The sequence below is a fragment of the Microtus pennsylvanicus genome, chromosome 8 (assembly GCF_037038515.1).
Source record: "Microtus pennsylvanicus isolate mMicPen1 chromosome 8, mMicPen1.hap1, whole genome shotgun sequence".
In the NCBI taxonomy this organism is placed as follows: Eukaryota; Metazoa; Chordata; class Mammalia; order Rodentia; family Cricetidae; genus Microtus; species Microtus pennsylvanicus.
The window spans coordinates 23715203-23740092 of record NC_134586.1 but is presented as its reverse complement, the minus strand read 5'-3'; the positions used below and the strand labels follow the sequence as shown (position 1 = coordinate 23740092).

Sequence of the window (24890 nt, the reverse complement as noted above, 5' to 3'; positions counted from 1 at the left end):
AACTGGCAAGCTTTAGCCCAATGAGAGACCTTAAAACAGGTGGATGGCTCCTGAGGGGTGACACCCAAGGTTGTTTTCTGGCAGGCACATACAGCGCACACACAGACACATGGCTAACAAAAACAAGATGTGATCAGGATGAGGCCCCAGGTCCAATCCCCTGTGCTGCAAAGAGAAAGGAAAGATAATGCTTCAGTATACTTATCCTTATTTAAAGATGTGTCCAGGATGCATAAAGAACCACACAGGAACAAGAAAAACAAAACCGAAAGCCTTAACAATAAAGTTACAAACGTGAACTAGAGGTTTGAACCAAGACTTCACAAAAGAAATCTGCAAGGTCAACAAACAGGAGAAAACTTCCTCAATTTCATTTGCAGTGATGGAAATGCAAATTCCAGCCACAATAAGTAGCATTGTCCACACCAGAGCTGCTAAAATTAAAGCCTGGAAACACCGAATGTTGATTGGGACACAACAAAGAGACTCATCTACACGGATAATGAGGCGACTAGCTGTTAAACGTTCTGTTTTTCAACATAACTGTCCCAGATTGCCCTCAAATTTAGTTGTTTCCTGACTCAGAGCGAGTTCCAGAACAACCAGCACAACACAGTGAGACCTGTGACAGAAATTTACAACGGCATGGCGGCAGAGAGTCAGGAAGTAACCGCTAGCCATGAGCACCCCCCCCTGCTGGACCACACCTGGCCTAGCTCCTGTGTTATCTATCACACAGCCCTAATCCATCCTTTGTGTTACAAAGGATACCTTTTGTTGCCCTATGTGAATCTTGTCTGAGAGTTTCCCATGGATACAAAGCCTATGCAAAACTTGGTCAGAGGAAACCCAGAAAACCAAGGTACCTCATGAATCAGGTATTTGCACCTGGCATTGTATTTTTAGAAACTTCAGTTTGTTTTGATATGGAAATCCACTAGCTAAAGTGTAAACATTACACTTTATTTTAAAATTGTCATAGGGCTAAGGGAAATGGCTTCAGTCCACAGAGACTGGGGACCCCTGTGGCTGCAAAGGTTAAGTTCATTCTCAAGGTGTCTCTGAGTCTTCATTCCATGGGCCTGTGTGAACCCACACACCTACACTGCATTACCTGCGACAGAGAGACCAAATATATATATAAAACAAACAAGGAAGTAATTTTTATAATGGTCATTATACTGCCCCCTACTGGTGAGGAATGAGACATATAATTGGGTGGGATGCCGTCTTTTGAACTACATTCAAAGCTTTTTTTAAAAAAAAAATATTTATTTATTATGTATACAATATTCTGTCTGTGTGCATGTTTGCAGGCCAGAAGAGGGCACCAGGCCTTTTTACAGATGGTTGTGAGCCAGAGGACCAGAGTTTAGTTCCTGGCACCTGTATCAGCTGGCTCACAACTGCCGGTTCCAAGGGATCTGATGCCCTCTACTGACTTCTGCAGGCACCTGCATGCATGTGGCACACATAAACTCAGGCAGATACACACATATACACATATAAATAAAAAGTAAACATAAATCTTTAAAAAACAAGAGATAAACTAAAAAGAAAACAAACATTGAATTAAACATCCCTACATGTCAGAAGTTGTAGCAAATTAAAACAGTCTTCCTTAATTTGTAGTAAACATTCTATTCATTGTTCATTTATATTTTGAGGTAGGAACTCATGTGGCCTAGACTGGCCTTGAACTTTGTTTTAATTTTTCGGGACAAGGTTTCTATAGGCACTCTGAAATGTATGGGTATACATACATATAAATAAACAAATTGTACAAAACAAAGAAGGCCTATATCAATGAAAAGATAACCCAAATCCATAATAGGAAATTTCAATATCAAAAAGAAGTGGTTATGAGCATTGGTGGCACATGCCTTTAATCCCAGCACTTGGAAGGCAGAGGCAGGCAGATCTCTGTGAGTTTGATGCCAGCCTGGTCTACAGAGCTAATTCCAGGACAGCTAGGGCTACTCGGAGAAATCCTGTCTCAAAAACAGACAGACAAGCAAGCAGACGTGTGTAGGGACTGGGAACATAGCCCACTCAGGAGAGTGCTGGCTTAGCAGAGTGAAGCCCCCAGCTTTGAATAGAACCTAGACTCTTATCCAATGCTAATAATCACAGCACTCAGGAAGTAGAGCAGAGGATCAGAAATTCAAGGTCATCCTCAGCTACTTAGTAAATTCTTGGCCAGCCTTGAATATTTGAGACCCTTTCTCAAACAAGCAATCAGGGACTGGGGGACCAGCTCAGTTGGTAGTGTTTGCCAAGCAAATATGAGGCCCTGAGTTGGGTTCTCCAGCCACCCTGGGGAACTAGCCTAGCTAGGAGGTACACATTTGCAATCTCATGCTGAGGAGGCAGAGGCAACATCCCTGGTGTTGAGATATGGCGCCAGAGGGACATTTGCAGTATCTCATAGCAGGCTAGGCACAAGCCACAGCAGGTGACAGAATACACCATTCAGAGAGAATGTGAGTGTGAAATTTATTGAGAAGAAGGTGTTGGGAGGGTAGCAGTGGAGGGAGGGAAGGGAGAGACACAGAGAGGGAGAGAGAAGAGAGGAGAGGGAGAAACTTGCCTGTTAAGAAGAATGGTGGGGAAGAGAGGGGGAGGGGGGAGAGAGAGAGGGAGTAGGGGGAGGTTGTCTCTTAAAGGGACCTTTGCACCTGTGTGTAGATTTGCGTACATCCTTCCAGAAGCTAGGGCAGGCCAACATAGTGCCTGAATCCTAACACCTGGGACTTGCTGGCCAACTAGTCTTGCCCCATCAGTGATTTCCAGATTCAGTGAGAGACCTTGTCTTCAGACACTAAGACGGCTAGGAACAGTGGTGGCACACACCTTTAATGCCAGTACTTGTAGGGGTGGAGCAGGCACACGCTGGAGGATCTCTGTGAGTTCAAGGCCAGCCTGGTTGTTTCACAGAGAAACCTCATCTCAAAACAAAGTAGAAGGAGAGAACTGGCTCCCTCAAAAAGTAGTCTTATGTCTTTCACACATGCTCAGTGGCAGGCGCACACCTGTGCTCTCTTTCCCTCTCTCTGTCACATACCTGCACAAGCAAACACACACACACAATACATGGATGGATGGAATAAATCTTAAAAAGAAGTCAAGGTCACACTCAACTACATACGTGACGAGGCCAGCATGGGATACATGATCGTCCCTGAAGAGGCCTAACTTAACATCAGGGCAGCCATAACAGGCTACAGACTAACAATACTGGGACTAGGCCTCATCCTTACAATAGCCAGGAAAAACCACAGACTGTGCCCTGCGGGGGACCAATCAGAATCAACACAAACGAGTACTAGATGCTCCAGAACATTAAGAATAGCTTATTTTAGCTGGGCGGTGGTGGTGGTGCTTTTAATCCCAGCACCGAGGAGTCAGAGGCAGGTGGATCTCTGTGAGTTCGAGGCTAGCCTAATCTTCAGAATCAGTTCTAGGACAAGCTCCAAAGGTATGCAGAGAAACGCTATCTCAAAAAATTCAAAAGAAAAAAACGAACTCCAGCTTCATAAAAAAATAAGTGAATTTTGAAAATGTTATATGAAGTGAAAATAAGCATTCTAGAAGGTCACATAAGTTGTCACATATATGGATGTTGCTTGACAATAAGTAAACCGAGACAGTATGCTTATGCATGTAAGATGAGTCTGGTGGCATCGCCTATAACCCCAGTATCTGGGAAGTGATGGGAGGATGATCAGGAGTTCAAGTAGCAAATTAGAGACCAGCCTGGCTTATGTAGGTCCTATCTCAACAAGAAAGCAAGGCTATTTATACCTAACATGTATAATGGTATCTTGTTTACTGACTTTTCCTCTCTTTTTTTGGTGTTTGAGACAGAGTCTCTATGTAGTCCTGGTTGTCCTGGAGCTCTGAGTAGACCAGGCTGGCCTTGAACTCACAGAGATCTGCCTGCCTCTGCCTCCCAAATGTTAGGATTAAAGGCATGCGCCACCAGCCATGTCCTGACTTTTATACCATATAATACCATGTAATTTCAAATATATATAATGTCAAGTATCTATAAAAGCATGTTTGGTGCATACTTTTAGTCCTAGCACTTGGAAAGCAGGAGCAGGTGGACCTCTGTGAGTTGGAGACCAGTCTGTTCTACTGGACTCTGGAGGGCAGCTGCACTCACTTTTCATACCAACCACACACATATACATATACTCACAAATAAAATAAGATGTAAAAACCTTTAAACATATGGCATAAAAAATTATACAGAAGCAGACACATATTTCTTAGAGCAGTTAAAATCATAGGGCCAGATGATAGAATGGGAGAGTTGCCTGGGACAATTAGCACTGGGGAGGGGATTGTTGTTTAATGGGTACAGGGTTTCAGTTTTACAAAATGAAGTTAAGCAGTATAGCTATAATGTTAGCATTCAATAAATTGAGTCAGGAGAATCAAGAGTACAAGATAGTTGAGTGGTGGTAGCTCACGCCTTTAATCCCAGCACTGGGGAGGCGGGGACAGGCAGATATCTGTGAGTTTGAGGCCAGTATGGTCTACAAATCGAGTTTTAGGACAGCCAGGGTCACACAGGGTAACCCTCTCTCAAAAAAAAAACAACAAAACAAAACAAAGTGTTTAAGGTTGGGGCTGCAGAGCTGGCTCAGCAGTCAGGAGCACTTACTGATCTAGCAGAGGATGCAGGTTTGGTTCCCATAACATAAATAGTGGAGAGCCACCCTCTGTATGCCCATCCCAGGGAATCCGTTGATCTCTTCTGGCTTCTGCAGGGACAAGGCACACATGTGATGATTATACATCCATTCAGGTGAAACTCATAAAATACAATAAACACATCATTAAGAAAAGAACTCAAGATCAGTTTGGGTTATTTTTAATTTATATCTATTTTCTCTGTATGAGTGTGGTCTGCATGTATTGTCTATGGGTCACAGGTGTCATTTGTGCCTAGTGTCCATGGAGGCCAGAAGTGGGACCCCCGGGACTGGTGGTACAGATGATGGTGAGCAGCCATGTATGCTGGGAATTGCAAGAGTAACAAGCAATCCTTTTATTCCCTCCCCCCTCTTTTTTTTAAACAGTTTTCCACCTATTAGTCCAGCTGTGAAGATTTGCCTCCTCCAGCCTCACTGGGGACCTAAACTCAGGTGCACATATCCAGACAACACAGACACATAATTAACTTATATTTCTTTATTTTTCAACAGGCTATCTCTACATAGCCCTGACTGTCCTGGAGCTCACTCTGTAGACCAGGCTGACCTTCAGCTCACAGAGATCCACCTGCCTCTGCTTCCCAAGTGCTGAGATTAAAGGCGTGCACCATCACTACCAACTCCATACAAATAATTTCAAATAATAAAAACAAATCTTTTAAAAAAGTAAAAGACAATTTTTTAAAAGAGGAAGTGTTTACAAAGTAGTAAATAGATAGTTGGACAGAAAGACTAGATGAAGCCAAATGACAGATCATTTGGAAAGCTATCAGAAAAAAATTCTATTTAGAACCTAGAAACTAAATGACCTCCTGGGGAATGACCCGCGGCATAAGTTTGACCAAGACATTTGATGGGAGATGAGGAGCCAGAAATGACACCTAGGGGGCAGAGGTGGGAACAACCAGAAGAGTAGATTGTCAAAAAAATATGGTAAAGAATGTCTTTCTAGGGAGCTGGAGAGATGGCTCAGAGGTTAAGAGCACTGACTGCTCTCCCAAAGGACCTGAGTTCAATTCCCAGCAACCACATGGTGGCTCACAACCATCTATATAATGAGATCTGGTGTCCTTTTCTGCCAGGCAGGCATACACACAGACAGAACACTATTTACATAATAAATAAATACAATCTTCTAAAGGTTGCCAGTTGCCAAGTAAAATGATCTACCTGTCTCTGCCTCCCGAGTGTGGGGATTCAAGGATTCACCTAGTGAATGTGTCAAAAGAAGAGGTGAGGCTCAGAGGGGCTACACCTTCCTGTGGTGTAGACAGATTTTGTTTTGGCCAACAACTCACAAAAAATAACACAGAGACTTATTATAAAAGCTCAGACTATAGAATTGTCTTGTGCCACCAGCTCTTTTTTTTTCTTCTTCTTCAAGACAGGGTTTGTCTGTGAAACAGTCCTGGCTGACCTGGAACTTTCTCTGTAGACCAGGCTGGCATCAAATCCACAGAGATTCGCCTGTCTCTGCCTCCCAAGTGCTGGGATTAAAGGTGTGCGCCACCACCGCCCTGCCCCGCCAGCTCTTTTTTTTTTTTTTTTTTTGGTTTTTCGAGACAGGGTTTCTCTGTGGCTTTGGAGCCTGTCCTGGAACTAGCTCTGTAGACCATGCTGGTCTCGAACTCACAGAGATCCGCCTGCCTCTGCCTCCCGAGTGCTGGGATTAAAGGCGTGCCCCACCATCGCCCGGCCCCCGCCAGCTCTTACAACTTAAATCAACCCATTTCTATTCATCTATGTGCTGCCGCCGACTCATGACTTTTACCTCTCCTCTTCATCTGGCTGGTGACTCTGCCTTCCTCCTTCCCAGAGCTTTCTCTGTCCAGAGGTTCCTGCTATACCTCCTCCCTGGATATTGGCCATTTATCTTTTTATTAAACCAGTCACAGTGACACATCTTCACACAGTGTAAAGGAATAGTCCACAACATTTCTGCATTTTTGGCCAAATAAAAAAGAAAGGTTTTAACTCTAACACAATAAAACAATATACAATAAGAACAATTATCGGGTAAGAATTACATTTATAGTGCCCAGTACATTTGAATTTGGCAAATTTAGAGAAAATACTTCATTATCTATTCATCTTAGTCAAAAGTTTTATATTTAAACCATTTTTGTCATAACTTGTATTACTTATTACTATCCTAAAGTTCTTTTTAGACTTTAAAACATCTTTTTTAGATAAAAAACTTAAGTTTTTATATTTCTCAGCCTTATAAACTTTATATCACCTATGTAAGCTTCTTCTTTGAATTTGGTAACAGGTGTAAAGGAAGACTGTTCTTTCGTTCCCCAGCTGCCCAGACCCAAATAATCATACAGAAACTATATTAGTTACAACATTACTTGGACTATTAGCTCAGGTTAACCCATTTCTATTAATCTATGCATTACCATGAAACTATGGCCTACCGGTAAGGTTCTGGCATATTTTTCCTTCGGCAGCTAGATGGCATCTGCCTGATTCTGCCTTCTTTCTCCCTGCATTCGGTTTCATTTGCCCACCTCGCTCTTCCCTGCCATAGGAAACAGCAGCTTCCTAATTAGCCAATGGTAATAGAATGTATTCACAGTATACACAGGGGAATCCCACATCAAAGGAAACTGTAAAACCATAGTTATCTAGTCTTCAGTCACCACCAGAGACCCAAGAAGGAAAAAATATTACTTAACAGAAGTGCAGAGAAGGCAACTTCCAAAACTATAGACTTTACAGAGACATCTAACTGCATAGACAGTCACCCTAAGGTTCTTCTGTAACATTGGGGTATCCATCTTTGCTCTACAGCCTAGAATATCTGACAGACTGTTCTGTGAAGCAGGAATTTTAAAGAACTGTCCTACCTTGTCTTGGCAGAGTTCAGAAGATGTGGGCATCATGTTCTCTAGACTGCTTTCTATTGTCTGGGGGTGATGACATCTTTGGGGGGGGACCCTGAAAAAAATGGAATAATGGTCATGTCCTGGAAAAACTAGCCATGACATTTGCTGTCCAGGCTCTCTGCGATGGGAAAGCACAAGACTTTTCTCTGGGACTGGCTAGAACAGTCTGTGAGCAATCTTGAAGCTGTTCTGGATGCAGAACTTCGAGGAAACTGCAACAGAGGCTCTCTGAGAGGCTGGCTCATCTGGGCCATTCGTTTTTATTGGTGTCTTATCCCCTTGCTCTAAAAACACACAAACTTTCAAAGGTAACATACGTATCTGCGTTAACACAAGTATGGACTGTGTGTTGTACACAAGCCAGTGAAAGATGATTTTTTTTTGTTTTGTTTTGTGCTTGACACCACTTGTCTTGAAGTCTCTTTAGGTTTATTTCTTTATGTCTATAGCCAGGACTTTCAGGGGTCTCCCCTGATCAAATCTGATCTCCAGAAACCTTGAATAAATCCACAGCCTTTTGTTTTCAGTGGAACAAAAGCATAATCTCTTCCTGAATGTAATATATATATATATATATATTTTTTACTTCCATTTTGAAGTTAAGACACTTTAAAAACATTTAGGTTGGTTTAATTCAGCAGTTTCTACACCCAGTGTCTCTCAGCAGCTATTGGTCACTCATCAGCAATCAAACCATTTAAAGCTAACAACACATAGGATCCAGACTTTCTGTGTATTTTTCATCTGTATGTGGCTTACCCTTTTTATATTATTTTATTTTCTCTTAAAGAGTTTACTATATTTTTCTGCAGCGGTCTATATACATTTTATTTTGTTTTTAAGCCTTTGCAGATGTTTTATTTATTTATTTTTTTGGTTTTTCGAGACAGGGTTTCTCTGTGGCTTTGAAGCCTGTCCTGGAATTAGCTCTGTAGACCAGAGCTGGTCTCGAACTCACAGAGATCCGCCTGCCTCTGCCTCCCGAGTGCTGGGATTAAGGGTGTGCGCCACCACCTTCCAGCTGAGAGACGAATCTTTTTTTTTAAATATTTATTTATTTATTATATATACAGTGTTCTGTCTGTGTGTATGTCTGCATGCCAGAAATGGGTACCAGACCTTATTACAGATGGTTGTGACCCACCATGTGATTGCCGGGAATTGAACTCAGGACCTCTGGAAGAACAGACAATGCTCTTAACCACTGAGCCTGAGGCCATCTCTCCAGCCCCTGAGAGACGAATCTGCCTATAAGACTTGGTCACTGGCCGGGCGGTGGTGGCGCACGCCTTTAATCCCAGCACTCGGGAGGCAGAGGCAGGCGGATCTCTGTGAGTTCGAGACCAGCCTGGTCTACAGAGCTAGTTCCAGGACAGGCTCCAAAGCCACAGAGAAACCCTGTCTCGAAAAAACAAAATAAAACAAAAAGAGTTGGGCAGTGGTGGCACACACCTTTAATCCCAGCCCTCGGGAAGCAGAGGCAAGCAGATCCCCCGTGAGTTCAAGGTCAGTCTGGTCTACAGAGTGAGTTCCAGAACAGGCTCAAAGAAACCCTGTCTTGAAAAAACCAAAACAAAAAAATCCTTATAAGAAAAACTTTATGAGGGGCTGGAGAGATGGCTCAGCGGTTGGGAGCATTGCCTACTTTTCTAAAGGTCCTGAGTTCAATTCCCAGCAACCACATGGTGGCTCACAACTATCTTTGGTGAGGTCTGGTGTCCTCTTCTGGCCTGCAGGCACGCACGCAGACAGAATATTGTGTATGTAATAAATAAATAAATATTTAAAAAAAAGAAAGAAAGAAAGAAAACAAGAAAAACTTTATGACATTGGAAAAAGAAATTGAAGAGGAAACTAGACAATGAAAACACTTTCCCTGCTCTGGATTGGTAGATTGCATATTCTGTGAAAAGCAATCTACAGATTCAATGCAATCCTCATCAAAATTCCAGGGACATAGTTCACGGAACTTGAAAAAAATCCTATGATTCTCATTGAAATTCAAAAGACCATGGGCAGCCAAAGTAGCTCTAATCAGAAGAAACAGAGTCAGAGGCATTACATTGCCTGATTCAAAACTGTACTATGGAGCCATAGTGACAAGGACAGCACGGTACTGGAGTAAAACAACACGTAGAACAGTGGAACCCAATAAAGACCCAGAGATAAACCATGAGCTACGGAAACTTAGGTGTGTGTGTGTGTGTGTGTGTGTGTGTGTGTTTTGTTTGTTTTTTGACAGGATTTCTCTGTATAGCCCTGCCTGTCATAGAAGTCAGAAATCCATCTGCCTTTTCCTCCCAAGTGCTAGGATTAAAAGCATGTGTCATGTCACCTCATCTGGCTTGCTTTTTTAAAAAAAATATTTATTTATTTATTTATTTTTATTATTTATTTATTTATCTTGGATTTTCGAGACAGGGTTTCTCCGTAGCTTTTGGTTCCTGTCCTGGAACTATCTCTTGTAGACCAGGCTGGCCTCGAACTCAGAGATCTGCCTGCCTCTGCCTCCCAAGTGCTGGGATTAAAGGTGTGTGCCACTACCGCCCGCCTTATTTATTTATTTGTTTGTTTGTTTGTTTATTTATTATGTGCACAATATTCTGTCTGTGTGCATGTCTGCGGGCCAGAAGAGGGCACCAGACCTCATTACAGATGGTTGTGAGCACCATGTGGTTGCCAGGAATTGAACTCACGATTTTAGGAAGAGCAGGCAATGCTCTTAACCACTGAGCCATCTCTCCAGCCCCTTGTTTTTTTTTGTTTTTGTTTTTGTTTTTTTGAAAAAAGCAATAGCCTTTTCAACAAATGATATTGGCAAAACTGAACATCAACCTGGATGAGGTCAGGCTGGACATTCACCTACACAACGGTGAAGTCAGACTGGACATCCACCTGCAGAAGGGTGGGGTCAGGCTGGATGTCCACCTGCAGAAGGGTGGGGTCAGGCCCATGTCTCTCACTCTGCACAAAAATCAATTCAGACTGGATCAGTGACCTACTGAACCTGGAAACACTGACCCCCACTGAAGAAAAGCTCAGGGAAAACACTTCAGGTTATCAGCACAAGCAAGAGAACTCCAAAAAGGATCTCAATAGCACAGAAGATAGCACTAAGAACTTAGAAATGGGATTATGGAACATATAAAAGCTTCTGTACAGTAAGGCAGTAGTGGCGCATACCTTTAATCCCAGGACTTGAGAGGCAGAGACGGGTGGATCTCTGTGAGTTCCAGGCCAGCTTGGTCTACAGAGCAAGTTTCAGGACAGGTTCCAAAGCTACAAAGAAACCCTGTTTAAAAAAAAAAAACCCAAAAAACAAAAACAACAAAGCCCCCACAAAAACCAAAACAAATAAAACAGAATTTTGTCTGATAGAATCAGAGAAAATCCTTGTCCATTCTATTTCATATATAAATAACTGCTGTTAACCGCTGAGATCTCTCCAGCCTGAGAAGAATAAATTTTTAAAAAAATTTTAAAAATAAAGATCACGGGGGGCTGGAGAGATGGCTCAGCGGTTAAGAGCATTGCCTGCTCTTCCAAAGGTCCTGAGTTCAATTCCCGACAACCACATGGTGGCTCACAACCATCTGTAATGAGATCTGGTGCCCTCTTCTGGCCTGCAGACATACAGACAGAATATTGTATACATAATAAGTAAATAAATATTTAAAAATAATAAAATAAAGAGCATGGCTGCTCTTCCAGAGGTCTTGAGTTAAATTAAACACACACACACACACACACACACACACACACACACACACACACACGTCCATCAATAAGGGCACCAAAGAGCTGAATATCAAAAGAAGTACAGGGGAGGCTTGAGAGATGGCTCAGTAGTTAAGAGGATTTGTTCTTCCAAAGGACCGAGGTTTGATTCCCAGCACACGTGTGTGGCTCCCAACCATCTGCAACTCCAGTTCATAAGGATTCATGCCCTTTCCTGCCTTACACAGATGTATATACAGGCAAATTATTCACATAGAAGGAATAATTTATTTTATTTAGTTATTTTTTAAAGATTTATTTATTTATTATATATACTGTATTCTGCACCAGATCTCATTACAGATGGTTGTGAGCCACCATGTGGTTGCTGGGAATTGAACTTAGGACCTTCGGAAGAACAGGCAGTGCTCCTAACCTCTGAGCCATCTCTCCAGCCCAGAAGGAATAATTTATTTACAAGATTTATTTATTTGCTTGCTTGTTTGTTTATTTATTATGTATACAGTGTTGTGGCTGTATGTCTGGCTGCAGGCCAGAAGAGGGCACCAGATCACATTACAGGGGGTTGTGAGCCACCATGTGGTTGCTGGGAATTGAACTCAGGACCTCTGGAAGAGCAGCCAGTGCTCTTTATTTTTAAAATTTTTTAAAAATTAATTTTTCTCGGGCTGGAGAGATGACTCAGAGGTTAAGAGCACTGACTGCTCTCCCAAAGGCCCTGAGTTCAATTCCCAGCAAGCACATGGTGGCATCACAACCATGAGGTCTGGTGCCCTCTTCCAGCCTGCAGGCAGAACACTGTATGCATAATAAATAAATAAATCTTTTTTAAAAATTATTATCTCTCATAAAATACATCCTAACTGCAGTTTCCCCTCTTTGTACTCCTCCCAGCCCCCCCCTCCATCCCCTCTCCTCCAGATCCACTCCTCCTCAGCTCCCTTCAGAAAAGAACAGGCCTTCTAGGGATCAATGGAACACAGCATAACAAGTTACAATAAGGCTAGGCACAAATCCTGATACCAGGGTTGGGTGACACAACCCACTAGGAGGAAAAGGGTCCCAAGAGCAGGCAAAAGGGTCTGAGACACCACCACTCCCAATGTCAGGAGTCCCACAGAAACACTAAGCCAACAACCACAGCATCTATACAGAGGACTTAGCACAGACCTATGCAGGCTCCGTGATGGCCACTTCAGTCTCTGAACTCTTAGGAGCCCTGCTTGGTGGATTCTGTGGGTCATATTCTTGCAGTCTCCTCAATCCCTCTGGCTCCTATAATCCTTCCTCAGGGATTGGTGAGAATCACCCAACTCCTAGGGGGGTACCTGATGGAGATCTCCAATTTGAACTCTCTCTCTTTACCTAATGTTTGGTTGTGGGTCTCTGCATCTGCTCCCATCAGCTGCTGGAGGAAGCCTCTCTGATGATGATTGAGCTAGGCACTAATCTAGGAATATACCAGAATATCATTAGAAATAATTTTATTAATTTAAGAAAATAATTCTTTATATAAAAAGAAGTAAAATTAGTCAATAAATATTTTAACTATTTATTTATTTACTTAATGTGCACTGGTGCATCATGTGTGTCTGCGTGAGGGTGTCAGGTCCCCTGGAACTGGACTTACAGACAGTTGTGAGACACTGTGTGGGTGCTGGGAATTGAACACAAATCCTCTGAAAGAGCAGTCAGTGCTCCCAACTGCTGAGCCATCTCTCCAGCCCTGGACAATAAATATCTTTAAAGTACTGAAGGAGATGGTTCAGTGGGTAAGATGACTTGTTTTGCAAGCCTGAGGGCCTAAGTTCAAATCCCCAGCATCCACATAAAAGCTAGGTATGACGATGTATGCTTGTAACCCTGGTGGGGCGGGAATGGGATGTAGGAAGGGGAGACACAGAGCTTTCTGACCAGCCAGTCTAGCTGAAATGATGAGCTTCTGGTTCAGTGAGAAGCCCCTGTCTCAAGGTAATGAGGAGAGGGAAAGAGGAGGGCATCAAAAAACCTGCTCTGTCTTCCGCGTGTGGGCATCGGCCCCTGCACCTCCATGTATGCATAGGGCAGTGGTGAGATTGCTAAATGGGTAAAGGTGCTTGTTGCCACACTTGAAGAACTGAGTTCAGTCCCCAGATCTCATAAGTTTCTCTCACCCCTGTCAAAATGGGTTTTATTTAAAAAGAAAATGGCAACAAATGTTGGCAATAATGTGAGGAAAAAGGAAGCCTTCTTCATTGTTGGTAGGAGCATGAACTAGAGCAGGCGCTGTATGAATCAATGTGGAGGCTTCTCAGAACAACAGAATTAGAGCTACCATCTTCGGCATATACCCAAAAGATTCTGTGTCCTGCTACAGACACTTGCTCGGTCGTGTTCATGGTTGCTGTTTTTACAATACTGAGAAGATGGAGTCAACCAGGATGTCTATTAATAGACGATGGGTCACGAAAATGTGGTACATATAGACAGTGGAATCTCATTCTGCCACAAAGAAAAATGAAAGTGTTGCGTTTGCAGGGAAATCGCTGGAACTGGAAAATACTATATTAATTGAGATAACTCTGGCTCCAAAGACGGATGCTGCACGCTCCCTTTCAGATGGGGATCTTAGCTGCTAACTGTTAAATAAGTGCACGTGGTGGGAGTGGATGTGGGTAAACGCTAGGAAACTAGAAATGGTCCCTAAGACAGGGAAAAGAAGGCTTTAAGTGAGGGGGAGGGGAGAATAATAGGACAGGAGATATGAAAGCAGAAGGGGGCAGAAAGGTACCAGAGGGGCAAGAGCGGGTGGGTAGATGGGAGGAGAACCAACCAAAATGAACTATGTGAAAATACCATAAAGAAACCTGCTATTTTTACAAGCTTAATTTACAAAGAATATGAATTACAGAGTGGGGCATGGTGCTCTCGCCTGTAATCTCAGTATCTGTAAGGCAGAGGCAGGAAGATCATTGCAAATTTGAGGCCAATCTGGTCTACCTGGGCCGTTCCAGACCTGCCAGGGCTACGTAGTGAGACTCTATCTCCAAAACAACAGGCAGTGGTTTACAAATGTAAACCCTTGCGAATCTGTAGGCGAGGAAGAGAAGGGGAGAAATGGGGGAGCCGGGGAGTAGAGGCCATCTTTGGAGAAAGCCCCCCCCTCCCCCATAACGGGAAGCAGAGGAAGGTAGGTGAGGAGGATCTGTCTGAGGAAGTTGTTGAAGCCCGCGTGGGTCCAACACAGATTCCCTAACTGGACTGGAACGGAGTCGTGGAGTCTCGAGGAATAAACAGACACAGCTTACAAGGTCATCCTTCAAGGGCAAGATCTCTCTCCAAAGTTCTTTCGTTTAGCCACCAAACACCTTATAAATCATCACATCAATAGAGCGGGAAAACACATTAGGTTGTCTCCTAGGCAACCAGGTGCAAGGGCCCCAGTTACTTCCACAACTACCTGTATGCTAGCAGTCAGGTAGGCCATAAATTAGCATCTCTATAGGACATCCTCCAAATTACAAAGGAAGGAAGCACCAAACATCCTGACCAGTTTCAGTTAACACCTCTCCTCAGGAGATCTACATTTCTAACAAGTACATCCTTGCTATTGTTATGCAGAGACAGCTTGTCTGCAGAGTTGTGTGATCAGCTCAGACTGGGCTAATGGCTCTTGTGCCATACAGAAATATGGGCCTACAGGAAGTTCAACATGCCTGCACACTGCTGCCGATAGCCAAGTAGAGAGGAGGATGGGAAGGTTTCAGGATAGGGTGGGACAGTTGCCGCAAAGACAACTTTGGGTGGTGACAGGGTACTCCAAAGGGCGGTGGTGCAAGAAGATGGGGGGTGATGAGTAAGATTACTCTGTCTGCTCCTGTTTTCTTTCCTTCTCCCTCCCTCCCTCCCTCCCTCCCTCCCTCCCTCCCTCCCTCCCTCCCTCCTTCCTTCCTTTCTTCCTTTCTCAGATAGGGTTTCTCTGTGTCCTGGCTGTCCCAGAACTCGTTCTGTAGACCAGGCTGGCCTCAGACTTGCAGAAATCCACCTGCTTCTGTCTTCCAAGTACTGGGATTCAAGGTGTGAATGACTACCACCCAGCTTTCTCTTTTCTTTTTTTTTCTAGAATTTTTTTTAATACTTTGTTGTATTTAATTGAGCTATACATCCCCATCCCCCTTCCTACCTCCCCTCTCCCCTTCTTCCTGCCCCCTCCCCCCTCTGTTTTTGTTTTTTAAAATAATGCAGCAAGACTATAAGCAGAGAGAGAGAGGGGAGGCATTTGAGAAAAGGAAGCATAGAAATAAGAATCCAGCTAGTGGTTCGGGGGTAATGGCACCTGCCATGAAGCCTGTTGACCTGAGTTTGATCCCTGGGACCCACATGAGAGAAAGAGAAGACCACTTCTGTAAGCTGGCCTCTGACCTACACATGTATGCTAGGGTAGACATACACATAATTTTTTTAAAAAGGAAAACATGGAAATCTGACTGGTCATGGTGATGCAGTCCTATAATACTGGTACTCGGGATGCTGGGGTAGGAGGATTGTGAGTTCAAAGCCAGCCTGGGGAAAGAGATCCATCAGATAAGCACTGGGAACACTGTCTAAGTAAAGAAATAGCAATAAAGAACCAGAGCCTTGCACATGCCAAGCACGTGCTCCACCAATGACTCATACCCTGAGCCTATCACATGATAGCTCATTGTCTCCTTACTAAAGACCATGGTGACTTTGTTGCTTTTCACTGTATGCCCTGGTCCAGTGCCCTACCCAGGTTGTAGTTATGTTCAAAAAACATTTGCTGATGTCCGGGTTGGGATGCTGCGTTCTCCTAATCTCCAACACTTCAGGAAATGGAGACAGGAAGTCAGGAGTTCAAGATGTAGTGAATTCAGGCCAGGCCAGATCATATAAGACACTGTCTCATACAAACAAACATTTATTGAAAGGAATAAAAAATACTAAAAATAATTGATCACGAGGCAAAGCTTCACGTGCAAGGCATTACCGTGAACTGACACTCATTTGATAAATACAGACCTCACCAGGTTCCAATGCATCCCTGAGAGCCTATGACAGGCTCCCCGGGAGCCTAGGAGGCGGCAGGAACTGTGCAAGCTCCCTCACGTGGTCAGATAGCTGTGTTTTCATCAGACGTGCGCTGTCTTTCTCTTGCCACTGGGAGACACTGATTGGATACCTCAGTGACTCACCGCTGTTTTGACTTGGAATGAAAGGCTGTCAGGGACAGGCAAGAAGGAGAGTAACTGCGCGCAGATGCTGGTCTCTCAACAGCAGGCTTCCTTCCTAGAGGCGGGAGAGCCAGAGTAATGACAGGGCAGAAGGAGGAGGATGGCAGGGAGGGGTGTGTGTGAGAGCAGAGAGAGCACAGAGATGAGGGAATGGGGGCGATGGAGAGTGAAGGGGGCTCAGAGAGCGCGGGGTTGGTCCCAGACCATGTTCACCGAGTAATGAAGATGGAAGCTTTCCCATGTGACAAAGCACTGCAACCAGGATGTAGGGTGAAGATGACAAACGAGATGTTTGCTCTCAAGTGTATGTGGGATGTCACTAAACAGCAAACATACAGAACCACACCAGGAAGGAATGACTCTGGAAAGATGATGAGACAGGGATGCAGTGGAGACCCCTGGGGCAGAGATCAGAAAGTCAAGAAAGAGCCAACCAGGTAAAAACAGAGACATCAGTGCAGCATTGGTGGGAGAGGGACCCAAAGTATAGGGATTCTGAGGAAATGGCTTCTGGTGTTCTGGAACATCAAGAAGTCTGATCTGGTCGAAGCATTGCATATGAGGGCATACACGCTGGTGGATTTTACATTGTATTTATTCAGTATGTGTGTGTGCGCACGCATGTGCACATGCTGGACAATGGCAGTCAGAGGACAACTCTGTCGGAGTTGGTTCTCTCCTCCCACCCAAACTCAGGTTGTTAGGCTTGGAAACCTGCTGAACCATCCCAGCAGCCCTCGGATAGTTTAAAAAGGAAGAGCTTTTATGTTTTAAAATATTCTAGGTTACTGTAAATGAGCACAGAAATGAAGGCGCGTCTAAGAAGCTCCCGTGATTCCAGGCGTGCCATGCAGCTCGGGTCAGGACAGCAAAGATGAACGGGGTGAGGGAGGACATGCGCTGAGAGTGGAGGCTGTGGCACTTGCTGGTGATGCAGATACAGGGAAGGAACTGGAAACCAAAACAGCTTTTAGCTTGAGCAAGGAGTTGTCATGTCTCAGAGAGCCCTGGACAGGAGTGAATTGGGGGTGGGGTAGTTCCAGGCATCTGTTTGAGTCACATTAGGTTTGCATGGCTATTAGACATCGGAGTGGCTATGTCAAGTGGGCGGTTGGACAAATGAGTCTGGTGCTATGGAAATAAATTCAGGACTCACTGACATTTACAGAGTATTTAAGCCCTGGGACTGGATGAGATCACTGGACAAAGAATGTGGAAAGAGAAGGCCAAGGACTAAGCCCTACAAGGCTCCAACACTTAAGAAGTCAGAGCTCAGCAGGACTTATAAACAACAGCAGGGAGGCTGGAGGGAAACTAGGAGAGTGTGGTTTCCTAGGAGCTGGGGGGGAAGCTAGGGAGAAGAATGGGTCAGAGGAATTTTTAAAATTGCGTATCTTTAGTGTGTGTGTGTGTGTGTGTGTCTCTCGCACGCTCGTTCAGAGGTCTGAAGACAGCTCAAATGAGTCTTCCTCCACCATCTGAGTCCTGGGGCTAGAACTCAGGTAGTCAGGCTTGGTGGCAAAGTACCTCCCTTGCCCCCTGAGCCATATCCATGGCCCACGTCAGGGGAGTTTTTTTTTTGTTTTTAAGAGATTAGGGAAGGCCTCTCAGAAGACTGGATCTAAGTGAGACTGGCGTGGGGCATTTGTGAACGGCCAAGGAAAAGCTTCTACAGGGACTAGCAGGTGCAGAACCCCGAGGCAGGTTTCTATTGCCTCCTTCTAGGAACATATGTCAGCCGCACTGCAGCCGAGACACAGAAATCCTAGGAAAGAAAAATCGGAGATACCTAGAGATGGGGACCTACATCCTTGTTAAGTGGTTTGGATATTTTAATACCCTTGGATCTCGAACCGCGTAAGGACTGGGTTGCTTCAGAGAAATTGAATTATACATCAGGACCAAAATGAAATAAGGGGAGTAAGCTGCTGGGACACCCTAACTTGTGTGTGCAATTTTCTCTCCTACACCATCGATTCTCTCATCCATGGTCTTGAACTCCCATCCCTTTCCACCCTGGCCAGAGTTGGGAACTCAAATGTCTGGCTGACTCAGAAATTCAGAACTGCTAGGGGGGTTAGAAATCATGGGGTCTGTTGAGCCATCACATCCCGAAGAACTGGAGGTCTCCGCCCGCCCCCGCCCCCCAGTCGCTGCTGCCCTCCTCAACCTTGCTTGCACCTGGGACAAAAGCTGAGCTCGCAGTCTGGCAAGTGACGGGTTAAACTGTGCGTGGCCTACAGACGTGAAGAGGAGAGGCGGAGACCAAGCGGTCCTAGGCGTCCGCCGAACCCAGCCGAGCCCGGCCGAGCCCAGCCGAGCCCAGCCGAAGCGAGCATCTCCCGCCGCCACAGCCGCCGCCGCCGCCCCGCGCCCCGGGCGCCCGCCCCCCTCCGGCTCCAGCGCCTTGCTGCCAGGCAAACCTCCCGACCATGCCTGGCGCCCCACCCGCTTCTGCGACCCCCCAGCTCCGCGCAGCCCCGAGCGCCTGCAGTCGTCGCGCTGCTACGCCAGGCATGCAGGTGAGCGAGGGGGGACCCTACGCCCCCACCCGGAGAGAGCGGGCCCTGCCCTCCCCAGTGCCAGCTCCGCGCCCTTCGCCGCCCGCCCCTCCTGTTCTGGTCCCTCTTTCGGCTCCAGACACGAAGAGCTCCTTTTCCACTGTGCCCTCCATCCCTTCGCTGTCCCGACTCCATCCTACCCTCCTGGTGCAGCAATCAGCGTCTCCGCGGCTGCCTTCATCCCGCCTTTAGCTCATCCTGCGGATTCGGGCATCCTCCTGCCTCAGGTCCCCTTTCCGCTCTGGGTGCTCCCTCCGAATCCCATGGCACATCTTTGCCTCGTTTTCCCTACTCGCGCTGCTTTCCAGCCCTGTGGAGGGAGTGCAGGCCTGTGGGATTGGCGGGCTTGGGGGTTCTGCTAGGGATGGGGCCCTGTTCCCCCACCCCACCCCCGGTTCGTCTTCTGCGCACAACAGGTCGGTGAGGAGCGCGAAGGGGGTGGGGTGGCGCACCAGCTCGGGGACTGCGGACTTCCTGGAGGGGGTGACCAAGGGGTACGGGGTGTGTGTGAAGGGGCTGGAGTTGACATTGGTGGTGGTGGGATGTAGCAGGCGAAGGGGCAGGTGGATCCTGGAGTCCGCGGACCACTGGTGTCTCTGAGCCTTTATCCGCTCCACTGGTTCTCCTACCATTTCTTTCCCCCCTTCTCTAACCTTTTCTCACCGAGCCCCCAGGCCTATCTCTTATCCTTCCCTTCGCTTTCACCTGGCCTCCAGCACTGTCTCCATATCCCTTTAAATTTCAAGAAACAATTCCTAACTCCTCCATCTTTGCTGTTCCATCCCCCCACCACTCCGTTCCGTCTCTTCCTTTTCTGATTTCGCCTTCAACACCATTTTCTTTTCTATCTCAGTGACTTTCTCCTCCTCTCTGATCTCCATCTTTTCTTTTCCCTTCTACTCTCTTTGCTTCTGTCCTGATCAGACCCCTCCATCCTCCTCACTTTCTCCTCCTGCCCTCTTCTCCCTTTAGCGCCCTCTGAGATGTGGAGCCCCTGTTCCCCCTCCATCTCTTCCCAGCTGCTGTTCACCCTCCTTCCGACTCTTGGCCAGCCTTTTCCCTCTGCGCCCCACACCTCTCACCCCTGTTGTCCACTACCCTAGTCCCTTCCCTGGCTTCTTCCTGAGCGTTCCACATGCCCATATAGACTAGGAATCCAGAAGACTCAGGGCGTCACATGCTCCTTCTCTCTAGAGACCATAACCCCCTGGGACTCGCCACCCTCAGTTTGGAGACTGTGCACTTCCCTTTGGAACCAACCATCTAGACTCTCCTAGGACTTTGCCCAGAAGAAGCAGCTGAGGGGGTGGCTTCCTTCGAGCTCCACCTTCTTTCAGAACGCACCTATGTGCTTGGGTGGTTAAACACCAAGAGCAAAAATCATGTTCTCTAGTTTTCTCCCACCTACCATTTTCTCCCATTTTTCTGAAAAGGCAGGTAGCTTCCGGGCTTCATCACCAGAGAAGTGCCCAGCACTACAAGAGGTGAGGGGGCTTCTAGCACCCCCCTCACACTCACTAAGATTGACTCCCCTTCCCTCCCCCACTCTCAAACTCCCTCCCTAGCGGTAGGTGCTCAGGGAATCACAAGGTTCTTGGCTCTAAATTAAGATCCAAGAAGCCTGAAGCTGTGGGCAGAGGAAGTGAGAAGGAAGGAAGCCAAAGAGGCAGGAGTAGACAGACACTGAGGCCAGGAGGTAGCAGGGACCCATCTGGGGTGTTGTAGGTGGGACTGGGGGCTACTGTAGGGAGCTTTCCCCTAAAAGGATGCTAAGAAGCAGTGGATATTGGGAAGCAGCAGTGTGGCTGATAACTGGGCAGGGGGTGGGGCACGAAGAGGCAGAACTGGTGGATGGATGAGCTGGGAAAGGACACAGGGTAGGTTGGGCTGTGACACCCTCATTTTTCCTCCAGTAAAGGCCGAAAATCTGGGTCACAGCTGAGGAAGACCTCAGATACGGAGTGCAGAATGTGGTAAGTTTGGCCCAGCAGAGGGAGCTTGGAGACCACTTTCCCTGGGGGGACTGGACCAACTTGGGGCCTCTGGAGGACTGGCCCCCTAGAAAGAGACGAAATGAAGTCAGGGACACACACTTACTTTAGCAGAGAAACCTGGAGGGAGGTACCCAGGATTTTGGAGTGAGTCTACCATTTTCACACATGAGCCCACAGTGGCCGAGGGCTCACCTGCTTTTTCTCCCTTCTTATATAGGCCTGCTCCGCTGCTGTCCCAGCTCCTCCCTCTCTGGCCACTGCTGCTGCTACCCCTCTCACCGCCGGTTCAGGGCTCCTCCCCTCGGTCCCCACCAGCCCCAGCCCGTCCCCCCTGTGTCCGGGGTGGCCCCTCAGCCCCTCGCCATGTGTGTGTTTGGGAGCGGGCTCCTCCACCAAGCCGATCCCCACGGGTCCCAAGATCACGTCGGCAAGTTCTGCCAGGCACTGCACCTCCTGCCACCCCATCAGGCTTTGAGGAAGGGCCTCCCTCATCTCAGTACCCCTGGGCTATTGTGTGGGGTCCCACAGTCTCCAGGGAGGATGGAGGGGACCCCAACTCTGTCAATCCTGGATTTCTGCCCCTGGACTATGGTTTTGCAGCCCCACATGGGCTGGCTACCCCGCACCCCAACTCAGACTCAATGCGGGATGATGGAGATGGGCTCATCCTTGGGGAAACACCTGCTACCTTGAGGCCCTTCCTGTTTGGAGGGCGTGGAGAAGGTGAGTGAGCAAGGCTGGGAGGGATGTGAGGGATGGGGAGGGAGGCCTCATCTGTGAGTGTCTTTGGCAAGGGTGCGTGCAGAGGTGGAGATGCCTCCCGCACTCTGAAGGAGTTTGGGTCCACTGTTGAAGACAGATGTGCAAACATGTGGTGATGAGTCAACATAATAAACACCCTAAGAGAAGCACGTACAGCGTGTTGTTAGAAAAACAGAGAAGTGAGAGACTGTTTCACCCTGGGGATCAGGCAGATCAAACAACTGCCGTGTGAGATAAAACAGAATGGGTGTTCCAGGCAGAGGGAAGCCACGGAGGAGGAAGGTCGCTGCCAGGCCGTGTGTTAGCACATACTGTGCTGGATGGTGGCATAGGGTTGGGCCAGGGAAGATCATCTGATACCTCTACCTCCATTTCTATACACACACAGGAGGATAGTTCTCTCTGACCTTGGGCCTCATCACATATATGGTGATTGGTGTTTGGTACATGTAATGTTTGGGAATGTAGAAGAGCTGAGGGCTCCGGAGGAAGTTGATAGGAGAAGAGGGAGAGTCCAGAGAAGTAGACCCGAGGCAGAGTCCCGTGGCAGTCCTCAGCCACACCCCACTTTGACCCTGCCTCAGGCCTCCCAACAGCTGTCTTCCGTCTTTATCAGGTGTGGACCCCCAGCTTTATGTCACAATCACCATATCCATCATCATTGTTCTTGTGGCTACAGGCATCATCTTCAAGTTCTGGTAAGTTGGGGGAGATGGCGGAAGGCTGGGAAAGGCCAGACAGAGGGCAAGGGCAAGGACAGCAGTTACACGGGAGTAGGAAATCACGGGGGACGGGAAGAGCTTGAAAAAAACTAACTGGAGTGGAGAACCAAGAGAAACCAGTGCAGATTCCTCCAGAAAAATGCAAGGGTAGCGGGAGGCTCTCCAGTCTCTCACTTCTCCAAGACAGAGAAAACTGAACCAGGTCGCAGAACCCTGTCTTAGGGCTCCTGTCCAGGAGGAAGTAGAGAACTTTGTACACATTTAATAGCAGGTCACATAGTCCTTCACTCTTTACTGAGAGAATCATTACACTCAGGTGCCCAAGTCAGTAGCTGACTTTGAAATTGAACTAAATGTCTGCCAGGAAGCTGCAGAGGAGAGAAAGGGCTCCTCTGGGCATTAGTGTGACAAGGGGCAGTTTGAAGGGGCTTTGTACTGCGGGGAGGAGGCATGAAGCCTGTGGTTCTCCAAAACTGGTTTGGAGGGAAGCAGAAGGAATAGTTTGATGGGGACATGGGCTCAGAGGACAGTTTCTGTACTGTGGAGAGTGGGAAGGAGGAGAAGCTGGGTTGACCAGAGGTGCTGGCCTAAGGATCTCTTTCCTTCTGATGCACAAGCTGGGACCGCAGCCAGAAGCGGCGCAGGCCCTCAGGGCAGCAAGGTGCCCTGAGGCAGGAGGAGAGCCAGCAACCACTGACAGACTTATCCCCTGCTGGAGTCACTGTGCTGGGGGCCTTCGGGGACTCACCTACCCCCACCCCTGACCATGAGGAGCCCCGAGGGGGACCCCGGCCTGGGATGCCCCAACCCAAGGGGGCTCCAGCCTTCCAGTTGAACCGGTGAGGGCAGGGGCCAATGGGATGGGAGGGTGAGGGAAGGCAATTTAGGTCTCCAGACCTTTAGTGGGTCTTTCTGGGGTTGGTGGCTTCCCTACTGCAGTCCGTGAATCTCCTTCCTGATCTGGCTCGCAGGCCTCCCCAGGGGAAGGGGACCCTTTCCTACCCCATGTCCTAGTCTCTTGCAACCCTTAATTTTAGCTCTGCCCTCTTCACCCTAAGTGCCCTCTGTCGTGAACTCTTCCTCCCGCTTCAGCCTGCTCCTTGGTTCCTGACTATGCCCTTTCCCTCTTCCTCTCAGGATTCCTCTGGTGAATCTGTGATGCTCCCCCATGTTGGGGTGCTGCCAAGCGGGAGGCCAAGCGGCCGGCATAGCCACCATCCACTTAGGGTGGGGCAACCGTGGGGAACTGGGGCCATGGTGGGGGGCTCCCAGCTCCTGCTCTTGCACACCGCCTGGACCACTCACTGACCCCATGGGCAAGTCCAGTTGTTTGCCCTCCAGTGGTTGGGGTCCCCCATTCTCACCCTTGCACATTCACATGAAAGCCTTGCACATTGACCTCCGCCCTCCCAGGCCTCCACAGTCATGCTCAGCAATCACGCTCTCCACGCTGCTCTTCTGCCCGCTCCCCACCCATGTCTGCTCAGCTGGCTCCTAGCTCTCCCTCTTGTTGCCCATGTCCCACTCCCTTTGCATTTTCTGTGCCATCTCAGACCATTCCACGGCACAGTGTGCTCACTGCCTCAACACCCACTGGTCTAGTCTCTGTGGCCCTTGCATGCTGCCCTAGAGGTGGGTGGGAGGTGAGTTAGGGGCTCCTAGTGCCGTCTGCTATGGCCCCGTCTCATTCCATGTCTCACTGTCCTTCTATCCCATTCCAAGGGCACTGACTTTGAGGGCTCCCCCATCGGAATGGAGGTACTGAGGCCCAATTGCTAAATTCTGTCATCCATCTGAAATATGGGGTTGGGAGTCACCTGCTGCACTACACGAGAAGGGACTCCCATGTCCTCCCTTCCCTCCCAAGTTCCTTGTCTTGTCTGTCCTGGCTGTTTGTGTGTATGTGTCTATGGAATTCAGAGCCCCCCAACAGGTCCTCCTTTCCCCACCTTTCCTTAAGCCCTCCTTAACTGTACCTAGGCTGCCAGGGACTGAAGCCAGCTGGTTCAAGGCCATTGGGAGCTCTGCCTCCACATCCACCCTTCTCTTCCTGGGTCCCCTCATGTCCCCCTCTTCCCTTTCCTTCCTCTCCCTCTTATCCTCTCCTCAGGTTCTTCCCTTCTTTCTCGTTTTTTTCCACCTCCCTTCTTCCTCTAACCTGGCTCCTATGCTGTGATATATATTTTTGTATTATCTCTTTCTTCTTGTGGTGATAATCTTGTGGGATGTAAGTTTCAAAATTTTCAAATAAAGCCTTTGCAAGATAA

At 47.4% G+C, this 24890-nt stretch overlaps 2 protein-coding genes across 4 annotated transcripts in view; one reads left to right on the top strand and one right to left on the bottom strand.

The window, feature by feature from the left end:
- Cops7a (COP9 signalosome subunit 7A) overlaps positions 1-19567 on the bottom strand; it is a 33734-nt gene extending 14167 nt beyond the window's left edge. Inside the window, exons 1-4 of one of the 2 annotated variants that reach the window (XM_075982778.1) lie at positions 19286-19567; positions 7577-7667; positions 6496-6662; positions 4673-4772 (exon numbers count right to left, since the gene is read on the bottom strand). In XM_075982778.1, the coding sequence (XP_075838893.1) occupies positions 4673-4772; positions 6496-6508 (113 nt within the window). In that variant the 5' untranslated portion in view covers positions 6509-6662; positions 7577-7667; positions 19286-19567. The remainder of the gene's footprint in view (positions 1-4672; positions 4773-6495; positions 6663-7576; positions 7668-19285) is intronic. The other variant, XM_075982779.1, reaches the window with a different exon arrangement.
- Positions 18809-24890, top strand: Pianp (PILR alpha associated neural protein). Of its 2 annotated transcripts, none has more exons than XM_075982786.1 (6): positions 18809-19106; positions 21059-21118; positions 21357-21862; positions 22518-22599; positions 23241-23462; positions 23761-24890. In XM_075982786.1, exons 2-6 carry the CDS (start codon positions 21114-21116, stop codon positions 23780-23782), a joined length of 837 nt encoding a protein of 278 aa, XP_075838901.1. In that variant the 5' UTR covers positions 18809-19106; positions 21059-21113; the 3' UTR covers positions 23783-24890. The 2 variants fall into 2 exon arrangements, with proteins under 2 accessions (XP_075838901.1, XP_075838899.1); XM_075982784.1 differs by lacking the exon at positions 18809-19106 and adding an exon at positions 19163-20629.

Bases quoted from the DNA above. Each gene is read 5' to 3' on its own strand.
- Pianp (XM_075982786.1), top strand. The intron at 22,600-23,240 runs GTAAGTTGGGGG...CTGATGCACAAG, and splicing joins GGCATCATCTTCAAGTTCTG to CTGGGACCGCAGCCAGAAGC. The intron at 23,463-23,760 runs GTGAGGGCAGGG...TCTTCCTCTCAG, and splicing joins CCAGCCTTCCAGTTGAACCG to GATTCCTCTGGTGAATCTGT.